The sequence below is a fragment of the Coffea eugenioides genome, chromosome 7, assembly GCF_003713205.1.
Source record: "Coffea eugenioides isolate CCC68of chromosome 7, Ceug_1.0, whole genome shotgun sequence".
NCBI lineage: Eukaryota > Viridiplantae > Streptophyta > Magnoliopsida > Gentianales > Rubiaceae > Coffea > Coffea eugenioides.
In genome coordinates, this window is record NC_040041.1 from 32820737 (window position 1) to 32840253 (window position 19517).

Genomic DNA, 19517 nt, shown 5'->3' on the forward strand with positions numbered 1-19517 from the left:
TTAAAGAATAGTGAGAGAGCTATTGTATAAGTTTTTCTTGTGAGAATTGTAAAATTCTTGACTCAATTGAAGTAGAAAACTTAGTTATGAGCAAGTGAGACCCTTTCTTTGTCTGATAAATTTATTTGAATAGACATTTAGTGAAGAAAATCTAAATTTAGAAGAAACTTAAGAGTTTGTGTAAGCACCTAAAAGAATGGCCAAATTATTGAATCACTATAAATCGACTCCCGTCTCTCTACATTTCTATATTACATAAATTCTTTACTTCTATTGATTTTTAGATTTAATGTTTTTATCTCTCTATCTCTTTATTTATACCCTCTCGAATTTTAGACAACATGTAAATACTAGAGAATTGCTTGATGAATAATTATTGGAAAACTTAGTTTTGGGATTAGATAAATGTATTAGAATTGTCATTGTAGTGAAGTAGAATTGTGTTACTTGCTGGTATGGAGCATATGTATTGGTCCAATTTCTATTCAAGAGTTTCTTGGATAGCTTTGATAAAACTGTAATACATGGCCATATGCCAATCGTGGCAGCATGAAAATTAGATGATAAGACTAATTCTATTGATCAAATCCAGAATTAGAGCTTAATTCTTCATACAGATATGATTAATTTGGGCATCGATGCATTCTAATGACTTTCCAACAGAAGTTTCTTCAATGTAAGTTTCACCTATGCTACTTTTGCAAGATACATGCTACTCTAAGCTTTAACATTTCTTTGAAAGGGCATCTCATGGACTGACTGATTAATATGGTTCTAAGGTCAACCTAAAACATGAAATTGATCAGATTTAAGAAAAAGAAAAAGAAATTTCAAATAAAAGTAAAGATTTTTCAACTACATGGCTTTACTTAATAATAGGATTCTCAAGAGTGAAATTCAAAACCAACAACAACAAATATATTATCAAATTATGGTAGAGAAAAATACAAATTTCTATGAGTACTCTCTTTTACAAAAAAAAAAAAAAAACTAATTTAATTATTACTACATATATTTGTATCTTCATTGCTATGGAGGAAAGAAGTGCGTGGAGGCCATAGTTCCCAATTCTCCAGATGACTAAGTAATTAGTGTATAAGGGAAAAACTGAAAACAAGATAAAAGTTCCAATTTGGACAATAAGATGTAGTTAGCAAAATAGAACTACTTTAAGTTAGTATAAGCACAAATTTGAATGCAAGAAACATACAATTGCAAGAGTCTAACCCGTGAAAGATTGTCAAAGTTTAAAGATTGCAAAGAGAGGTTGCTAACAGGAGCATAACTTTTGTTTTATACCCACTATCAATTTTTTTTTTCTTTTTGATAAAACGGCGACATTCCCACTATCAATAAATATCATACATTGGCACCCAAACAACAAGTCTAGTAGATGACCAATATATATTTTATAATTGATCATATCAACAAGTTTTGCTAGAAGCACGTGTATCTTCCAAGTTGAATTCAACTCTATAGTCTCTTTTTAAGAGAAGGCGTTAAGATACGAGCTATTAAAATGAAGTGATAGTTCTCAATCAATTGGTATTAATTGATGATATTAAGGAATTTTTTTATAAAAAAAATGCACTTATTTTCTTTCCCATTGCTAAGATGTTAATATTTAGTTGATAATTATGCTTTTTTGGAGTGCAATTTATTTGAATGAATAATGAGATTTTACATTCTTTGTTGTTCAAAAAAACCAATATATATTTTATAATTCAATAATACTAGATTTACGTTATCATTTGCTAAGTTTATTTATTGCATCTTAGTTATAAGTTCATTGCAATGCCTTAAATTCAAAAGAAAGGATTAGAATGGTTTCTATTCAGGTAAGTAAAAAAAAAAAATAATATTTGAGATGCAACAAAAATAGTAATTATGCACATTATTGAATCATTCTTTATTAACCAAATTAGTACCAAAGATTTAAGGAGACATGTTCAATGTAATTTTTTTTTATGTACAATGGTGCTTGAATCATCTTCTCCAATCTACATATAATATTCATTCTTTGGTTATGAAAATATATGCTTTTTAGAATAGTAATCTTTCAATAAAAGAATTTTTAATATTTACAATATGTTACCTTCCAATAAAAGATTTATTGGATGGTCTTGGATAGAAAGAATTTCTTGAAGTAGATATCATCCAGCCATTTTTGGGGCATCCAAAAGAAAAGTATTAATATTTTCTATCATTTTTAGTCTTTCATTCATTCTGAAAATGCCGAATTCAACACTTTGGGCAGTGGAATTACATAATTTGTGAACTTATTCTTCAGATGAAAAAATGGTTCTAACCTCAAGAATCTTAGTTTCTACAACACTTGATGATCTCTTCAAAACTTGTTTGGTGCCTCATGTATACTTCCTACAACTTTCTTTGTGACATTGCCCATCCTTTCACTTCTAGGTTTAAAATTACATAAATTTTTAAATATTCAATAGATATAAAATTGGGTTAAAAATAATAATATTTGCAAATCTCAAATTTTGGGTTAGTAAAACAAAAAGTTAAGTAAAAAAAGATTGATAAACATTACAAACATATGCGGGTCTTTTGTACTTAAGAAATAAAAAATCACATCTGTAAAGAAGATGAACGATGTAAGGGATTTTCTCATCACTTGATGATCAATTGCGAATTTTACCTTTCCCAAAGAATCAAAGTTCTGCTCAACCATTTTACTACACAAGAAGCAAAGGTGAAAGCGAAAAGGACCCTGTGCTCTTTTCATGTGGGGCTAAAAATTTGATGTCAAAATTTTGTTAGGCAATATTAGATTAGTTTGAAAAAAAAATATATATTAGATTAGTTTTCCAGACCTTTGAAAGGGATATTTGTGCTTAGCCTATTTTTAAAAAACTGGGTGTCCTCAAAATGTAATCTTTTATTTTATTTTATTTTTTACAATAAAATAAGGTGCTGACAAGCCCCCACTCCTCGGAGGCCTTTGCTCAAGGAAGAAGTTGATAATTCCTTATGTTCTTTGATGCAGATTAGATATGAACAATGTAAGAGTCTCTGTACTTGATGAGATTAAAATTCAATATAGGTCGGTGAATCAGTCACTTGCACTGCATAAAATGACTATACTTTAATTGTTAAATTTTTTTATTTATTGTCATATGAAATGTATCATATATATATATATATATGATACATTCATATACATTTCTTAAAAGTTGTTCACTTCTAGACATTGCTCTCATTCACAAAGCTGCACAATTTTTGTACAATTACTCATGACAGATTCAATTAGGAAATTTCCTTTTTTTTTTTGGTCATGATTGGTGCATTAATTTAATCTCCTCAATAGTTAGTCATCATTGGCGCATTTATTCTTCAATTAGTTTTCCTAACAAAACTAGACATTGTTAATTTCGGTAAGTCTTCAACCAACTTTCTTTCACAATTGGATTGGCATTTCTTTTATTTTTTTTTTACCATGATCGGTGAATTAATTTTATGTCCCTGATAATTTTTTTGCAAGTTTTCAATTAGCTTTTCTACCAAAACTACATAGTCACTCATATTTTTAGTTCCACAATAATTTCGGTAAGTCTTCAATTAGCTTTATTTGATCCCCAATATTGTTTCTTTTTTTTTTTTTTTAATGATTGGTGCATTGAGATACAAATATATTCCATAATGAAATTACCCTTTCAAATATCCTTCCATAATGAAATTATCCTATCACAAAATGCCCCAGATAAACTCATATATATATCCATCTCAAATATGTCAGTTTCCTAGGTATGCTTTGATCCCCAAGTAGAGGTATGCATTGTTCATATGTTTTATATATTTTACTCTTTTTTAGCATTATTAAAGTATACAAAATATTTTTACATATGTGTAAGAGATAAGTTTCATGTATTTCATATTGTTCATACCATTCATTGAAATTTATATTAGCAACAAGAAGTTTCTTTATTAAAAAAAAAGTTTGATAAAATGATATAATCTCCACTAGCAATTGTTTCCAAACTATTTGACTGCAATGAGAATTTTTGCTTTTTTTTTTTTTGGCGTGGGGAGGTGAAAGATTACCTCTAATAATACTACTTCTGCAAAATGAGTTGTGGCAAACTTTTGTAACTTCTCTCGCTTCTCTCTGCAAGAATGATTACTAGTATCAACAATTACTTTGGTTGGACAAAATAAAGATGGTGCATTAATTTCCTAAGACATCTACAAATCTGCATCTTTAACTTACCAAGCACGATTCTTCATCCGGGATATGTTTGAAATCCGTTGTATGGGGTTTTGCTTTATTTTGATGAAGAACGTATGGATTTAATCAAATTGATTTGGGCCAGTTGATTGAAATCATACTAAGGACTTGTTTGATCATAGTTATTAAACCTGATCCAAGGAAGAACCCGGTAAAAGAGGTGGGTCAATGGGTCATTGGTTCAATCAAAAGATGAGTGGTTCAATTTGTGGATCACTAAATATATTTAAATATTATATCTCGTAATTTTTTATATGATTGAAACTATAATAAACTTGCTATAGTAAATGCTCAATTAGTCCAATTTATTATAGAATTATTAATTCTTATAAAAATTAACAAAATCCAAATTTAATTAGTAATCCACCAAATTTCAAGTATAAAATTTTATCTAAGTGTAATTATGTAGTTTATTTATGAATTTTAAGTGCAAAAGGTTATTAAGAATTATATTTGCCTTTAAAATGAATAGTGTAATATGTTATTTTTTAAATCCATTTCATAACTTATAGAATTTGGGGAATAATAAATTATTAAAAGATTCCAAACAAATTTTGTTTTGGAGAAATAAAATAAGAATCAAAGTCTAATATATAATATAAAAAGGATCAAACAGGCACCTAATGGATTGTTGGTCCAGTAGTGATTATACTTTACTTCTATATGTGAGGTTCAAAGTTCAAATTAGCACTTCAACATCTTCTAAAAATTTAAACCGGGTTCCTTACAAAATGGTCCAATTCAGCTGGCTGACCAGTTGAACTGCTAGTCCGTTGACAAGTCAACAGGTTAATTTGTCAAACGATCCAATTAGCAACCTAGCCCGGTTTCATGGCCAGTTTATCGGGTTGACTAGTTGAACTGTCAAGCTGGGCTAGGTTTAATAACAATGTGTTTGATAGCCTAATTCAGCATTTAAATTTAATGGATTCAAATCCGTTGACGAGCCAACGAGTTTAGTGGTGAAACGATCCAATTAATAACCCAGTCCGGTTTCATGGCCGATTCACGGGGTTGATCAATTGAATCGTCGGGTTTAGGGCTGGAGCTGAACCAAGTAGCTCGGCTCGAGCTCGCGAGCTACTTGGTCAACAGCTCGAGCTCGAGCTCGGTTGACCAAGCTCGAGCTCGAGCTCGAGCTGCTCGTTAGAGCTATCGAGTCGAGCTTGAGTTTGGAAATATAATACTCGAGAGCTCGACGAGCTCTATCGAGCTTTCTATAATATATTTTTTTATTTTTATTATTGTGAAATGTCATTAATATCCTTTATTTAAAATTATATATAAAATATTAATTTTTATTACTTGAACTTGATTAGGCTTGATTGAGCTCGAATAAGCTCGATTGAGCTTGATTTGAATTAATTACATTTAATTAAACTCGAGTTCGAGTTCGAGCTCGAGCTCCATAAATTGATGTCGAGCTCGAGCTCGAGCTCGAATTTTAAAAGCTTGACGAGCTCGAGCTCGAGCTCGAGCCTAGTTATTTTGCCTCGAGTCGAGCTCGAGTAGTGCACTACTCGAGCTCGACTCGACTCGATATCACCCCTAGTCGGGTTAGGTTGGGTTTAATAACAATGTGTTTGATAACCCAATTCAATATTTAAATTTAATAGATTCAAATCTTAACATATTCAGATGCATTTGATAACCAAAAATTAAACATCTAAATTAATTAAGTACCATTGAATTTTCTAGACAAAACTTGCTCCTAAAAATAAGTAATAAGCTATACAATTATTACTGAATGTGATATACACTTAAATTATTTGATTTAATACTTAACAATCCAATAATTTAATAAATTTAGACTTCGTATTTCAGTTTTTTTATTTCAATTTTATCAGATGCAACCTAAGTATTTTTCTTGTTATGTTATATCAGTCGGAACAAGTGGCGAACTTTGCTGATTTGACTTACTTCCATGATATTTACAAGTTACTCAACACTGCAGTCGTTACGGAACTTTCGGGTTTTTCGAGAGCTTATTGGTAGGTGCGCTGATTTTTTCTTTTGTTAGTTTGTTGTTTTTTCTCCTCAACCACTAAATTGTCATTTTAAATAAGGACTTTTTTTTAGCTTTTCTCTTTTTGGGCCAAAGAAAAATAAGCAAAATTGAAGAATTTCACTTATACTTTATATAGATTAAAAATTAATTGCAATGGTATACCTTTTATAATTTAATAGGTAGCCAACATTCAAGTTTATTTTGGCAAATAGCAACCAATGATTCCTCCCATGATGCTTGCAATAACAGAGTCTCAGGTACCACTAATACTAAAGCATAAAATGGATGCACTTTGTTAAGCATAATTTGTCTATTTCCGTTCAGGTAATGGGTTTTTAAAAGAGTGTGTGTGTATACATACATATATATATATATATATATATATATTATGCTTGACTTTAATGAATTAAAATAATGGAAAAACATAAAAAATGCATATTTTCTTTTTCATTGTATTAATTTTAGAGTGATGACATTTTTTTTTTCTTTTACTGCTAATTAATGTAGTTTGCTAACATGGTTATGACTAAATTTAAGACAGGTAAAAGTGTACTTATCACAACTGGATATATCATTAATCACAGATCAACTTATATAGAGAGGGAGAAAATCCTCCAAGTGAAAATTTTAGTCAAAAAGAAAAAGAGAAAATAGTTTAGAGAAAAGGGGAAGGAAGATTAATTAAAGCAAAATACTAATTAATATGACAAATTGAAAGGTTAATTAAATTAATCTTTGACTTTTATAATATGAATCCCATTGACAATATTAAAATAAAGTATTGAGGTCAAACGAAAAAACTTCACAAATTGCAGAATGGGTCAAAACAAGAAAAAAAACGTAAAACTAAGGAACTAAGTTGCAATTCAAAAAAAAAAAATCATCTTCTTTGTCTAACCAAATGCTGACTGCATCAACATCTCTCTTGGCTGGCTAGTGGCGTTGGATCACCCTCTCTACTGGACATACATACCAATACCCATAGAATAAAACACTGACAAATGTGGGGAGGAGGGGGAAGGGAATTATTTTCGTCTTGATTTATTCTTAATTTATGCATTTTTATAAACACCTAGAGGCATTTACAGAATCAAAAGTTTCATGTTTTGATTTAACATACTTGAGCATCAAGTTTTTTATATTAACAACAAAGATTCACAAAAATATCAACGAGACTGGACCCAGAATTTCAACACAATGCCCAGAATTTCGACATATGTATATGCCTAAAGAATCAAATATACATTTTCATAGATTTTAGCCTTTATCTTTCTCAACAAGATTAGCTTGCAGCAAAGGGAAAGATGGCAATGTGTCACTGGTGGACCACAATCTCAAGCAAAAATTTTTGCCTTACAGTATCTTACACTGATATCAGTGGGCAGGGCCGGTGCATAGCACGACCAGACCCAAGCTAGTATTCTAGCTAGAGGAACAAGAAAAGAAAAATTTGTTTCCACCTAACAAAAGATTGAACGACAAACTATGCTGCACTTTAGTATCTTTTTTAGATTAGACCACCTGAAAGTTATAAACAAAAAAAAAAAAGAGCATATTGTACATTTCTAGTCAATTTCCTCCAATGTTATCTCATCTCCAGCCAATCTTGTCTATGGCAAGAAGATTGATGCTGCTTTTCTCGATATCCTTGTACCATTTGCAAGTCTTGCATCCTCCAAAAGCGATGTTCGAAAGATTAGGGAAGATTTGTATATGGTTTCTTATGGGATCGAAACACTGAGAAGGGGATCCATTGTGGGCTTCCTGGCAGAAATTGTGTTTTCCTTTGCAAGAAGGAGGTGGTTTTCATAAGTTTGAGGATATATTTAAAGCATTTTCATGTACATTGTGGTGGAAATTGCGAGCTAAATATAGTATTTGGGCTAAGTTTATGCATGCGAAATATGTCAAGGGATTTCATCTGACTTGAGTCTCAGTTATGAGACCCCCAATAGCTTGGAGAAGATTGGAAAATATTAGGGATTTTGCTGAATCATGGATTAGATGGTGTATTGGGAAGGGGTTTTGTAGATTTTTGGCGGGATAAATGGCTGTTGGATGTTCCATTGGCAGACTTTTTGGGTCTAGTTTATCTGCCTCAAATGCTTGTAGCGGAGTTTTACACTTCTTTAGCTTGGAATGTACATCATTTATAGAGTATCTTCCTAACAATTTGGCTGGGAAAGTATTTGACATAGAGTTGGATCCTTCAGCTCTCGATCGAGTAGTGTGATTGCATCGTCTTCTAGTTCATTCTCAGTAAAATCTGCTTGGATGGAACTAAGACATAGGAGGAATATTTCTTTGGTGGATAGAGCTAATTGGTCTCCTATTCTACCTCTCAAAATTTCCTTCTTTGTTTGGCTGCTGCTTAGAAATATTCTTCCTTTGGATGAGACTCTAAAGTGTAAAGGGTTTGTAAGTCATTGCACCATCTATTTTTGAGTGGTCTGATTGCCCTTCAGGTATGGTCTCATTTTGCGAGACAATTGGGATTGTTGCAACTTATGCAATCTTCTGTATCTGTCGCCGTCAGCTCTTGGCTATTGTCAATTCCATCTAGTTCTCTTGATCATATTTGAGCAGTCTTGCCTGTGGTTGTTGAGGATGGTCACTTCAGATTTCGGAGAAGACCGAGGTGAATACACCTCATTAGTCAAACGTACCGAGGTGTCATTGGGCCATGACTTCTTCCCCTGACCTCGGTAGTATATCATGTCCACTTGATGGAAGACCTCTGTACCCTAGGTGTGTCATCCCGGCTCCACGCGGATGATATCAATCTGCCTGACACCTCACTGAGGCCCGTTACTTTATCTGAAAAGCTATTGAAGCTCTTAATGGCTACTGCACAGGACTACCTGTCAGCCTGTCTACTGCTACAGTGTCAGACGTCCAGGTGCAGACCAGAGCCGTAATCGTCAAGACGTGGGTCCCGCTAACATCAGCCCACCGTCCTATCCTCCATCCTTGCCCTATAAATACCCCCTGTTCACTCCCTACAAGTAAGCTTTACTGTTGCTTTCATTCCTACCCTATATATTTATCTGTTGAATTGACTTGAGCGTCGAAGTGATTACATGGGACCAAGCCCCGCCGTTCACCTCGGACAAGCAAATCCATCACACTTCACTCAAGAGAGGACTGATTCAAGTCGGTTCGGTCACCTGTCAGAAATCACCTCTTCAGTTATACTTTGGTTTTTATGGAAGTCTGGAAATAATGCACGGTTTCGAGGAGAGGAGCTTAATGCGACAAGGGTAATCTTCTTGGTGAACAATGAAGAGGTGATTTTTGGTTGGTAGCTGAGCCGACCTGAATCAGTCCTCTCTGAGATGAAGTGAGGTAAACTCCCGTGTCCGAAGTGAACCTCCTTGTCCGAAGTGAGTGGCGGGGCTTCTCCCCTGGAATCACTCCGACGATCAAGTTAGTAAGGGAACGAGAGAATGCTAAAGTATAAGCAAATGAACAGTGTATGCTTACTTGTTGGGAGTGTGTCTGGGGTATTTATAGAGGGAGAGTAGAGGACAAAGCGGAGGGCTTATGCTGGTGGGACCCACCCTCTGGTCATTACGGCTCTGTCCCGTGTCAGGAGGTCTGACTCTGACACTGTAGCCGCCTGGACAGGGTGACGAGGAGTCCTTTGCAGTAGTCATTAAGTGCGACAGTGCTTTTCAGATAAAGCACTGATCCCGGATGATGTCAGGTGACTTGCCTCGTCCGCGTGCAGCTGAGGTGGAGGTGCCGAGGTCACCTACACGGTAGACTAGGGATCCGGCCGAGCTTAAGGGATATCCCCGAGGCACGGGTGAGCTCTGATGTCGGACGAGGTGAGGTCACCTCGGACATGCGGGGCGGCCGAGGTGAGCATCCTCAATAAGCCCCCCAAGCCTCGGGAGCTCCGGGCTAGGGAGGTTCCGAGGCTTTCTTGTGCCGAAGTCGTAGAGAGCCGGAGTCCCGAAACTGCCCCGGAAGATGCGGGGACGCGACACGTGGACGTGTCAGTTGACAGGACGTGGTCACTGGTAACCGTCGCGTCGTGAAGTAGTGGGACGTTTCGTGCAGAGGGTGTCAGCTGAAAGGACGGGGTATTAATGAGGAGAGAGGGAGGCACGACGTTTTGAATTCGAACGTGGCCGTCCTTTCGCATTCTTGCCGCCTCTTCGGATTCTCCCCAAACCCTTATAAATAGGGGGGGTCCCCCTCATCGCACTTCTCACACCTTTCATTTTCATCCGAGACCCGCAAAGTTCGCGAGCGTAGCCGAGGTCAATATAGTAGCCGAGATCGGAGTAGTAGCCGAGATCAGATCCGAGGTCATCCACTTCGTCCAGTTCCGTAGGCAATAGTAAGTACCCTTCTTCTTTCTTATTTCGTCTTTCACCCATGGCCAAAACGGCTAAGACCCACAAAGAGACCATAACTCCGAGCCACCTGACCGAGGTGAGGCCGGATCCTGGGGAAGAAGCGACGACATCTAGTTCGGAAGGGTCGACCCCGAGTTCTGAGAAGGGATCAACCGAGGCGGGAGCCAGTGGGGCAGCCTCGGAGTTGGAGTCATCCGAGATGAGCGAGGGTGGTTCCGAGGTGGACTACAACGAGGAGCTCGGCGCCGAGACACCACACGACGAGGACGCCCTGGAGCCTGTCGCTCCCGAGGACCTAGCCAACATCGACTTCGGCAAGATGCCGAAGTTTAGAAGTCGCATCCGAAGAGATAGGGCCGTGAAGGTGATGAACAAGTACCCTTTCCGGTCGGGGTACGAGATCATTCCGGCCGGAGCTGATGACTCAGCCGAAAAGCCCCCCTTGGGCACAGTGGCCATCTATGTCCAACAGTTAGAGGCCGGGCTGAGGATGCCCACGTCAAGGTTCTTCAGGGACTTGCTTCGTCACTTCGGCGTGAGGATTACCCAACTCGCCCCGAACGCGATCCGCATCATTATAGGGTTCGAGATGCTGTGCCGACATCAGGAGGTGGCTCCCTCTGTCGACCTCTTCCGCCGATGTTATACCCTTAAGGCGCACGGGACAGACAAGGGATGGTTTTTTGTCAGCAACCGGAACAATGCCATTCCGAAGTTGGTGGTCGGTTCTCCCAGCTCGATCAAGAATTGGAAACGCGACTTCTTCTTTGTGTCCGAAGTGGACTTCCCTAGAGGTTTCTGGTGGAGGCCAATCAAAGCGAAGGCCGATCCTTCCGCTGGGGATGCCAAGGAGGAGGACTTCCAGAAGCTGATGAGGTCGGGACTTCGGATATACAGTCTGGACTACCCCGAAGCCGTGCTGGTTGACGGGGGAATCAGCCGAGCTTTGCTCCGTCCTGACAGAGCTCCCTTCACTTCCACCAAACTTAAGATTCCTTGTAATTTTCTTTCATAACTTTGCTTTCACTTCGGCTAAGACATATGATAATATTTGTTTTTTGTGCAGTGACTAAACTGTCCGACATCGTCGTATCGGGCTCGTCCGAAGTGGCCAAAAGGCAGAAGAGGAAGAGCTCTGATGAGACGTCGGCACCTCCGCCGAAGAAGAAATCGCAAGGGCAGGCTGCCAAGACCTCGGCGGCCAAGAGCACTCCCACCCCGGTTGGTCAAAGCAGCTCGGCCACCGCTGCTACGGGGTCCACCTCGTCCGTGCCAGAGGGAGTTCCCCTTGGAGTTGTCACAACAGTCACACCTCCTTCTGGCCGAGACAAGCAGCTGAAGCCTCCAGTCAACCCGGTGTCGGGGACCTCGCTATGGAATCGTTTCCATAGCCCCCCAGTGTTTCGCGGAGACGACAAGACGCACCCCGGCGGGCATTGGTGCCCGGACTGGAAGATTTCTGTCAACGACAGGTGCCAGCATCCTCGGGTCGCCCAAGAGCTAGTAATGCACTCCCCTTTGCCAAGGGATTTGGAGTTTATGAAGAAACTAACTCCGGCTGAGATGGTCCAGAGCCTCATGGTGTCCACAGCTTCCACCTCGGCCTTTGTGGCCGAGATGGCACACCGCTACTGTGCTCTGGTCGAGGAACAGGACACCGGCAAGCTGCAAAATCAAATCTCCAAGTTGGAGAAAAAACTGTTGGTGTCCGAGTCCGAGAAGGCCGAGCTCGAAAGACGGCTTAAGGAGGCCGAGGTGAGAGATGAGGAGGCCGCGGCTACTATGAACAGTCTCAGATCGGCCCTCGAAGAGGAGCAGAAGAGGGGGGACGAGGTGAAGAAATCCCACGAGCAAGCTCTCGAGGGTGCCGGAGCCTCGGCCGTAGACGCTTTTCGGAAGTCCGAGGCCTTCATCAAGGACCTCGGCCAACTACTTACGCCTAACTTCATGTTTGGCTTCACATCGGCCGTTGACGAGGCTGCGGCTCACCTCCCCTCCGAAGTCTTGGAGTCTCTGAAAAACCATACCAGCTATAACGAGGACTCCAAGGAGCTATGCGATCGGATGGCCGAAGGCATCCAGGCGGGAAGGAACTTGGCCGAAGTCCAGGTCGAGTTCAACAAGTGGTTGTCCGAACTCGACGAAGTGTTCGAGGAGGTGGAAGTGGAAGAAGCTGGAGGAGAGGACGCTGAGGGAGACGAAGCCGGAGGGGACGACGTCGAAGGAGACGTCGGCAAAGAGCATGGAGATGAACTTCACTCCGGCGGAAAGGAGGCCGAAGAAAAGGATCCCCGGGAGGGAGCCAAGACCGGGGATGCAGCCGATACGGGGGTTTAGGCTCGTAGGCTCTAAGGGGGTGGCCGAGGTGAAGTGTTGAGCAGCACTCAGACCTCGGCTTTGTATTTTTTGTAACACCTCTGTTGAATGAAAGTCTGTTTCTTCTCATCTCAGCTCTTTAATTTCTTGCTTTGCTTTGACTTCATCCCTTGCTTGTCCCCCTTATTTTTTGATAGCGTAATACCGATGTTGAAGAATAACACAATTTCCGAAGTCATAACTTGATTAAAAATTCAAACATAATACAATCTGAGGTTCTCGGCGTGCCAAGACCTCGGCACTAATGAGCCATCTCGGTAGCTTAACTTACAATATCCCTTAAGATTAGACTCGACAACCCGGTAGGGGCCTTCCCATTTCGGACACAGTTTGCCTTGGGGCTCAGCTCGGCTGATCGAGTTTTTTCTCAGAACCAAGTCTCCAGGTTGGAATCTACGATGTTTTACGCGGGCATTGTAGTAGTGTGCCAGTGTGTTCTTGTAAGAAGCTATCCGGGCTGAGGCGAGGTTCCTTCGTTCTTCGACGAGGTCGAGGTCCAGCTGCCTCTCTTCGTCGTTCACCTCGGCGGCATAGGCTGCCAGCCGAGGGCTGGGGGTAAGGATCTCAGCCGGGATGACCGCCTCGGCGCCGTAGGTCAGGGAGAATGGGGTCTCTTGCGTCGCTGACCTCGGCGTGGTTCGATACGACCACAGGACACTGGGGAGTTCCTCCACCCAAGATGACCCAGCTTGGTGTAGTCGGGTCTTGAGACCATGCAGGAGAGTTCGGTTGAAGTTCTCTGCTTGACCATTGGCCTGAGGGTGGCCTACCGAAGTGAAGTGTTGTTTGATGCCGAGGTTCTCGCACCAAGTCTTGAATGGGTTCTCGGCAAACTGTCTCCCATTGTCCGAAATGATGATCTGAGGTATGCCGAAGCGGCAGATAATGCACTTCCAAAAGAATTTTTGAATGGCCAGCCCTGAGATGGTCCGAAGTGGCTCGGCCTCGACCCACTTGGTGAAGTAATCCACAGCGGTTACTAAGAAAGTATAACCCCCGACGGCTTTGGGGAAGGGACCTATGATGTCTGTCCCCCATTGCTCAAACGGCCAGGGTGAAGTGATGGGGACCATGAAATTTGAAGGCTGGTGGTGCTCGGGTGCGTGGACTTGGCAGGAAGGGCAGCCGAGAACGAGGTCCTGAGAGTCTTGCCGAAGTGAGGGCCAAAAATATCCCAGGAGCATAGCCTTCTTAGCCAGCATCCTGTGGCCGATGTGAGCCCCACATAGGCCCTCGTGGATCTCGTGGAGGACCTCGCGTCCTGCCTCGGGGGTGACACACCTCAACCATGGGCCGAGGTAGGAGCGCTTATATAGTTCTCCCTCGCGGAGCGCATACCGAGGGGCTTTGCGTTGTATCTTCCTTGCTTCAGCTCGGTCTTCGGGAAGGACTCCTTGACCTAAGAAAAGGATGAACGGGGTCATCCAAGTTTCTTCAGAGTGCACGGGGCAGGCCACCTCTTCCACGTACCCTGGTTCACTCAGGACCTCCACCAAGACGGTTTTGTTGAGGTCAGAGAATGAAGTGGAAGCCAGCCGGGATAAGGCGTCGGCTCGCTTATTCTGGGACCGAGGGATCCTTTGGATTTCGAATGACTTGAAGTACGAGGTGAGTTGGTGAACTTTGGAGAGGTACCGTTGCATGGTCTCATCCTTGGCCTCGTACTCACCAATAACTTGGCGTACCACGAGCTGGGAGTCACTGCGGACATGGATTTGCTGGGCGCCGAGCTTGCGGGCTAGCTGGAGTCCAGCGATTAGAGCCTCGTACTCGGCTTCATTGTTGGTGGCCGGGAAGTCAAAGCGGAGGGCGTAAGAGCAAACCTCCCCCTGAGGTCCTTCCAGGAGCAGTCCGGCTCCGCAGCCGTCTCCATTAGAGGATCCATCGACATACAATGTCCACAGGGATGAGGTGGACACCTCGGGTAAGGCTGAAGTGGACTCCGGACCTTCCGTGAAGGTGAGCTCAGCAAGGAAGTCAGCTAAAGCTTGAGCTTTTATGGCGGTGCGTGGCTCGTAGGACAAGTCATATTCTCCCAATTCGACAGCCCACTTGGTGAGGCGACCAGAAGCTTCGGGTCGCACCAATATTTGCCGAATGGGCTGGTCGGTCCTGACCGAGATGGGATGGGCTAAGAAGTAGGGTTTCAACCGCCGAGCTGCGTGGACGAGCCCCAGCACAAGTTTTTCCACTTGCGTGTATCGGGTCTCCGGCCCGCGGAGGGCTCGGCTGACGTAGTAGACCGGCACTTGGGTGCCCTCATCTCGGATGAGCACAGCGCTGACAGCCTCGTCGGCTGCGGAGAGGTAGAGGTAGAGCTTCTCCTCGGGCCGAGGTGAAGCGAGAGTTGGTAGGTGATGCAAGTACTGCTTCAGCTGGTCGAAAGCAGCCTGACACTCCTCAGTCCAGGCGAACTGGTCAGCATTTTTCAGCACCTTAAAGAAAGGCAGAGCTTTCTCAGCTGATTGGGACAGGAAGCGATTCAGCGCGGCCAGGCGTCCATTCAGCCGTTGGACTTCTCGGATGTTCCGGGGTGGAGACATGTCATGAATGGCTTTCACCTTGTCGGGGTTGGCCTCGATTCCCCGGTGGGAAACCAGATACCCCAAGAATTTTCCCGAGGTGACGCCGAAGACGCACTTCTTGGGATTCAGCTTCATCCTCGAGTCTCGCAGGACACCAAAGACTTCCCTCACGTCTGACAGAAAGGATGAAGTGGTGAGGCTTTTAACGAGGATGTCATCCACATAGGCCTCCACATTGCGACCGATCTGATTCTGGAAGAGTCGGTTGATCAGCCTTTGGTAGGTCGCCCCGGCGTTCTTTAGCCCGAAGGGCATGGTAGTGTAACAATAAGTACCTCGGTCGGTGTAGAACGCCGTTTTCTCTTGGTCCTCCTCACTCATTCCTATTTGATGATACCCTTTGAAGGCATCTAGGAAGCAGAGGATTTCATACCCCATCGCCGCGTCGACGAGGGCGTCTATCCTTGGCAAAGGATAGCAATCTTTGGGGCAGACCTTGTTGAGGTCGGTGAAGTCAACACACATTCTCCATCCCCCGGTGTCCTTTTTTACCATGACTGGATTGGACAGCCAGGTGGGATATTGGACCTCGTGGATCATCTTGGCCGGCAAGAGCTTGTCGACCTTATCCGATATGGCTTGGCTACGTTCGGGGCCGAAGTGCCTTCGTTTCTGTCGCACAGGTCGGGCCTGCGGGTCAACGTTGAGTTGGTGAGTCATGAGCTCGGGTGGCACTCCGACCACTTCATCCGCGGACCACGCGAAGACGTCTCGGTGGTCTTTGATCAGGGAAATCATTTCTTCTTTCAGGGGTGGGGGGAGTCCCGCCCCTACCTGGACCACTTGGTCAGGTTTCGCTTCATCCACTACCACCAGTTCCACTTCATCCCCTGGCTCCAGCCTGTTGGGCTCTTCTGCCTTCTGAGGGTCGATGCAGTCTATGGAGAGGACCGCTGGCCTCTTTTCTTCTGACCTCGGTGAGGGCCGGGGGGTGACTGCTGCTTGAATGGTGGCGAGGTAGCACTCCCGGGCGGCGCCCACATCGCTGCTTACCTCGGCCACCCCCGCAGATGTTGGGAATTTAAAGCTCAGGTGGTAGGTGGAGTATACGGCTCTCAAGGCATTGAGCGTGGGCCGGCCTATCAGCATATTGTAGGGGGAGTCTGCTTTGACCACTGCAAAACTGACAGGCACAGTTCGGCAGCGTGGATGACGCCCGATTGTTACCACCAGGGTCAACATGCCTTCCGGGTGGACGACGTGTCCCCCGAATCCCACGAGGGGAGTTCTGACAGGAGTGAGTTGCTCCCTTGTCAGCTTCAAATTTTCGAAAGTCCGGTAGTACAAGACGTCTACCGAGCTTCCGGGGTCTACGTAGACCTTTTTGACTACGTAGTTGTTGGTGAGGACTTCAATCACAAGAGCTTCATGATTGCTGGAGGCCGCAGGAACGGGGTCAGCGGGGCCGTAGGTGATGACCTCGGACAGCCGAGAGCTCGGCTCGGCCACCTCCATCTCGGCCTGGCGGTAGGTCCGCTTCCGGGAGTTCTGGCTGTCTCCTCCCGTTGGTCCTCCCGCGATGGTGTTGATCACCCCGGCGATGTTGGGGCCGTAGCCCGGTGAGCCATCGCGTGGGGGCTGCTTGTCCTCCCTACGGTCTTCGGGACCTCGGCAATGCATGTTCGTGTCCCGTCGGTCGTCTCGGCGGGGGCCCCGGTTCTCCCGGTGGGAGACGCTTCGGTTGAAGCCTCCATCCTTGCGGACGAATTGCTTCAGGTATCCTTGCCGGATCAAATTTTCGATTTCCCGCTTCAGGTCATTGCAGTCCTCAGTCTCGTGTCCTACATCACGGTGGTAGGCACAGTAGAGGTTCGAGTTCCTCTTATCTCTCCTCCCCGGAATTTCGGGAGGGTTGCGGCCGAGGTGATTCTGCCTCATCACAGCCAGGACGTGGGTCCGGCTCGAATTGAGGGGCGTCAGCTCGGCGTCCGAGGTGGACGATCTGCCTTTCACGATCCGGTCGAAGACACTTCGGCGGTCTCGGGGTTGGTTTGAAGTGCCACTTGGGCCTGGTTCACCTCGGCCAGTGTCTTTCCTCCTCCGCGGATCTTGCCCAGTACGAGATGCTTGGGCTTCTCGTTTCATGCGATTTACATCTTCACTTCGGATTCCCTGGTCCACTCTTTCCCAGAGCTCCCGAAGTGTACGGGGGTACTGCCGATGGATTTCGGTGTTGAAGATCCCGGCCACTAACCCGTTGGTGAAGGCAGCAATAGTTACTTGCTCGTTCTGGTCAGGTATCTGTACATTCTCCTCGTTGAACCTTTGGGCGTACGAGCGAAGTGACTCGCCCTGACCCTGTTGCAGGTTCAAGAGGTAAGCTGAAGTCTTTGTTATTGGTCGAGACGACACAAAGCGGTGGATGAACCGGTCTATCAGCTCATCTAGGGAGGAAATGCTCCCTGGTTCTAAACTCCAGAACCATTTCCGGGCGGTCCCGTGCAGGAAGATGGGGAAAGCCCGACAGATCACGGCGTCAGGGACGCAGTAAAGTCGGAATGCGGAGATGAAGGCGCGGAGGTGATCCTCGGGGTCACCTCGGCCGTCATAGGTGTGCAAATTTGGTAGCTTAAAGTTCGGGGGCACCATCTCCCCATTGATGTCATCCGTGAAGGGCGGAGCCCTCATGTAGTCAGAAGCCAGGCCTCCGGGACGCCGAGGTGGGTCCTCGGCTCGTTTTCCCAGTAGTCCCCGAGAAAACGCTCGGGAGATGGAGGCAATCTTGGAGGTTGCCTTGGATGAGGCTCGCCTGGAGGTGCTCCGAGATAGACGCCCATCTTCGGAGTCCTCGCCTGAGGGCACTTCAGGGGACTTCGTCGGTCTCCTCTTGGAAGACTCGGCTTTTTCTTTTCCCTGCCTCTTGAGGTACCTTCCTAATTCCTCAAAGATGTTGGGGTTGTCCGTGACAAACTCGGCCATCTTGGCGATGGCCTCTTCATTGTTAGGCTGGGTCCTTTGGGACCCATGTTCCTCAGAGATACGATCTTGCTGGGCTCCGGATGTCTGCCCAGCCCCAGTTGAGGGAACTCTTCCGCTTCTGGAGCGCGTGGATCTCATTGTAGTAGCGATCTCGTTCCCACAGACGGCGCCAATTGAAGAGGTGATTTTTGGTTGGTAGCTGAGCCGACCTGAATCAGTCCTCTCTGAGATGAAGTGAGGTAAACTCCCGTGTCCGAAGTGAACCTCCTTGTCCGAAGTGAGTGGCGGGGCTTCTCCCCTGGAATCACTCCGACGATCAAGTTAGTAAGGGAACGAGAGAATGCTAAAGTATAAGCAAATGAACAGTGTATGCTTACTTGTTGGGAGTGTGTCTGGGGTATTTATAGAGGGAGAGTAGAGGACAAAGCGGAGGGCTTATGCTGGTGGGACCCACCCTCTGGTCATTACGGCTCTGTCCCGTGTCAGGAGGTCTGACTCTGACACTGTAGCCGCCTGGACAGGGTGACGAGGAGTCCTTTGCAGTAGTCATTAAGTGCGACAGTGCTTTTCAGATAAAGCACTGATCCCGGATGATGTCAGGTGACTTGCCTCGTCCGCGTGCAGCTGAGGTGGAGGTGCCGAGGTCACCTACACGGTAGACTAGGGATCCGGCCGAGCTTAAGGGATATCCCCGAGGCACGGGTGAGCTCTGATGTCGGACGAGGTGAGGTCACCTCGGACATGCGGGGCGGCCGAGGTGAGCATCCTCAACAACTTTTTGGACCAACTTGGTGGTGGGAAAGTATTTAGGAAGTTGCATTTTAGGGGAGATTCAGATTGTATATAGGCTTGTATGTTGGTGGATCAGCCGCATTCCATTCGTTGGCGTCGTGTCAGATGGATCAATCCAGTCTTCTCTCAGCTTAAACTAAACACAGATGCGCGTGTTCATAATGGCCGAGCTTTTGGTGGTGAGATTCTTCATGATCATGAAGGGCAAATGGTCTTTGCCTTTT

General features: G+C 44.4%; 1 protein-coding gene across 1 annotated transcript; it reads right to left on the reverse strand.

Moving 5' to 3' along the window:
* Positions 1-13191: 13191 nt before the first annotated feature.
* LOC113777246 lies at positions 13192-18639 on the reverse strand. The gene has a single exon (XM_027322281.1). It carries the CDS (start codon positions 18637-18639, stop codon positions 13192-13194), a length of 5448 nt encoding a protein of 1815 aa, XP_027178082.1.
* Between the last annotated feature and the right edge of the window lie 878 nt (positions 18640-19517).